Genomic DNA, 2,263 nt, shown 5'->3' with positions numbered 1-2,263 from the left:
ACTATCTATGTATGTATGTATGATTATCTATGTATGTATGTGAGTTCGTAGCTAGGTAGGGATGTCTCTCTCTCTCTATCTGCCTGTCTGTGTGTGTTGGAATGGAGCAGGGAGGTACCCGAGCTCTGCATGAGCCTGGAGATTCTCGTCTTTTTCTCACGTTTCCCCCACATGCAAGGAGAATCTTTTTCACTAGCCTTTTCTTTGCCTACCTCATAGAAAGAAAGAGAGAGAGAGATTTGCTTGAAATCGGATAGGCAATACTCACCTAGAAGACTCTTATCCGAAGATAAGGCGAGCCGGTCTACGCCCCCTTGTCGGCTCTCTAGGGAAGCTCTCGTCGGCTCACTAGTCGAAGGGGAAACTGATGTGAGTGTATGATTACCCAACACACCTACGCGCATGGTGCATGCATGCAAGCAAAAAAAAAAAGAACAAGCAGTAGACGAAGGAGAAATGGACGTGCACCTATGCATCTATCTATCTATTTATATATATATGTATACGTATGTCTGAAAGATGACTTATTGAGGTGAAAAAGGAAAGAAACACGTTGGTTCCTCATGGGGAGATCGTTAGGGATGGTCTGGAGACAGAAGAAATGAAAAGAAGAAGAAAGAAGAAGTAGAAGAGAGATGAATGCTTGGATTGCTTCGTATGACTTGAAGAGATGAAGCGTTCGGAAAATAAAGAGAGGGATGAGACAGCAGAGAAACACGAGGGGGGATAAGAGACTCCCGTATATAAGCCGGACCGTCTGAAATAGATATACATCTCTAACAGAACAAGAAAGAAAGCAACCTAGCTAGATCCATCTATCTATCTATCCGTCTATTGATCGACTCTTCTTTAAGAGAGAGAGAGAGAGGCAAGCGTGTCTACCTACCCATGATCTCATTTGGTAGAATTCGCACGACTCTCACGAGGCCATCTGCACATCCAGTGAGGAGAGTATCTTCATTCAACTTCACCTACACACAAAAAGAAAAGAAAAGAAAAGAAAAGAAAACGGCATCGAGTCATCCTCTCACGCGTCTAGAGATAGATTTTTCCCGAAAGCATGAAGGATGGATATCCATCTACATCAAGACTGTAGGGCAAGAGGTCGTAGTCTGTCTCGAATCGTTTTTACCTAGACTTTCTCTTAGGCCAACTGAGAAGAATACTCACTCTAAACTTCTTTATGTTCTATCGATGCCGCTCTATGGCTAGCTACTCTCTACTTCTTTTTCTTCTTTTGAGGATTATACTAAGAAACGTCATGAAGGCATTATGCAATGCTGTAGGAGATTTCCTTCATCCATATCTACATAAATCTCTAATGTACAGAAATAGATTTATGAAGGTCTAGATGATTCTTCGACACGAAGAAAGAAAAGAGACAGATGTCCGCTCGGGTGTATGTACACTAAGGAAGAAGAGCCTCCAGATTGTTTTCTCTTTCCTTTCATCATATTCTTTCTCTACAGACACTCTTCCACCGCAGATCTCTCCAAAGAGGCTCGTCACACGCGACATACACCCCCTTTCTTTCCATATGCCCCAAACCTTCATAAAGAATAGGGCATGCGTATATACAAATATATACATATGTGTACATATGTATGTATATATGCATCGAGAGAGAGAAACCGCATACACATATATATATATATAGATAGATAGATAGATATGTCATATATCTATATATATATGTATATACGTACATATATGCATACATATATGTACATACAGCTATATCTATACATATACATATATGTACATTCGTGTATCTATAGCTATGTATTTGTGCATGAATGCACATCGATATATAGATTGATCTATGCGACCTCTTTCTCCAGATGTGTGTATGGAAAGACATCGAGAGAGAGTGAGAGAGAGAGTAGCGAGAACAGCGAATACCCTAAGCGCCGGCCATCCACAGAGAGAGAGCCCGAGTCTACTGGTAGAACCGTATTCCTTCATTTGCAACACCTCAAGGCCTTTCTACAGTGCCTACAAGGACTCCTCCTCCTACTACTACTAGTAGTAGTAGTGATACTGAATTAACTCGTCCTAATCCTCCTAATACTTCTCCTAATCCTCCTCCTGTTGCTTCTGCTGACCATACAATCGACGGACTGCCGATGGCCTGTGAGGCGATCATTCACATCTCCGAAATCTCCCCACGTGAAAATGCCTAGACTTCCATCCTCGCACCCACATACAGCTTTACTTCCATTCTGTTTTCAACGAAGAAAAAGAAAAAGAAAGAAAGAAAGAA

At 41.6% G+C, this 2,263-nt stretch overlaps 1 protein-coding gene across 1 annotated transcript in view; it reads right to left on the bottom strand.

The window, feature by feature from the left end:
• CSUI_000306 (g-protein beta) overlaps positions 1–2,222 on the bottom strand; it is a 4,996-nt gene extending 2,774 nt beyond the window's left edge. Inside the window, exons 1-3 of the mRNA XM_068060540.1 lie at positions 2,106–2,222; positions 887–971; positions 269–394 (exon numbers count right to left, since the gene is read on the bottom strand). Coding sequence (XP_067927483.1) covers positions 269–394; positions 887–971; positions 2,106–2,108 — 214 coding nt within the window. The 5' untranslated portion in view covers positions 2,109–2,222. The remainder of the gene's footprint in view (positions 1–268; positions 395–886; positions 972–2,105) is intronic.
• Between the last annotated feature and the right edge of the window lie 41 nt (positions 2,223–2,263).

This window comes from Cystoisospora suis (genome assembly GCF_002600585.1).
Source record: "Cystoisospora suis strain Wien I chromosome Unknown contig_130, whole genome shotgun sequence".
Lineage (NCBI taxonomy): Eukaryota > Apicomplexa > Conoidasida > Eucoccidiorida > Sarcocystidae > Cystoisospora > Cystoisospora suis.
This window is presented reverse-complemented; position numbering and strand designations above follow the sequence as displayed.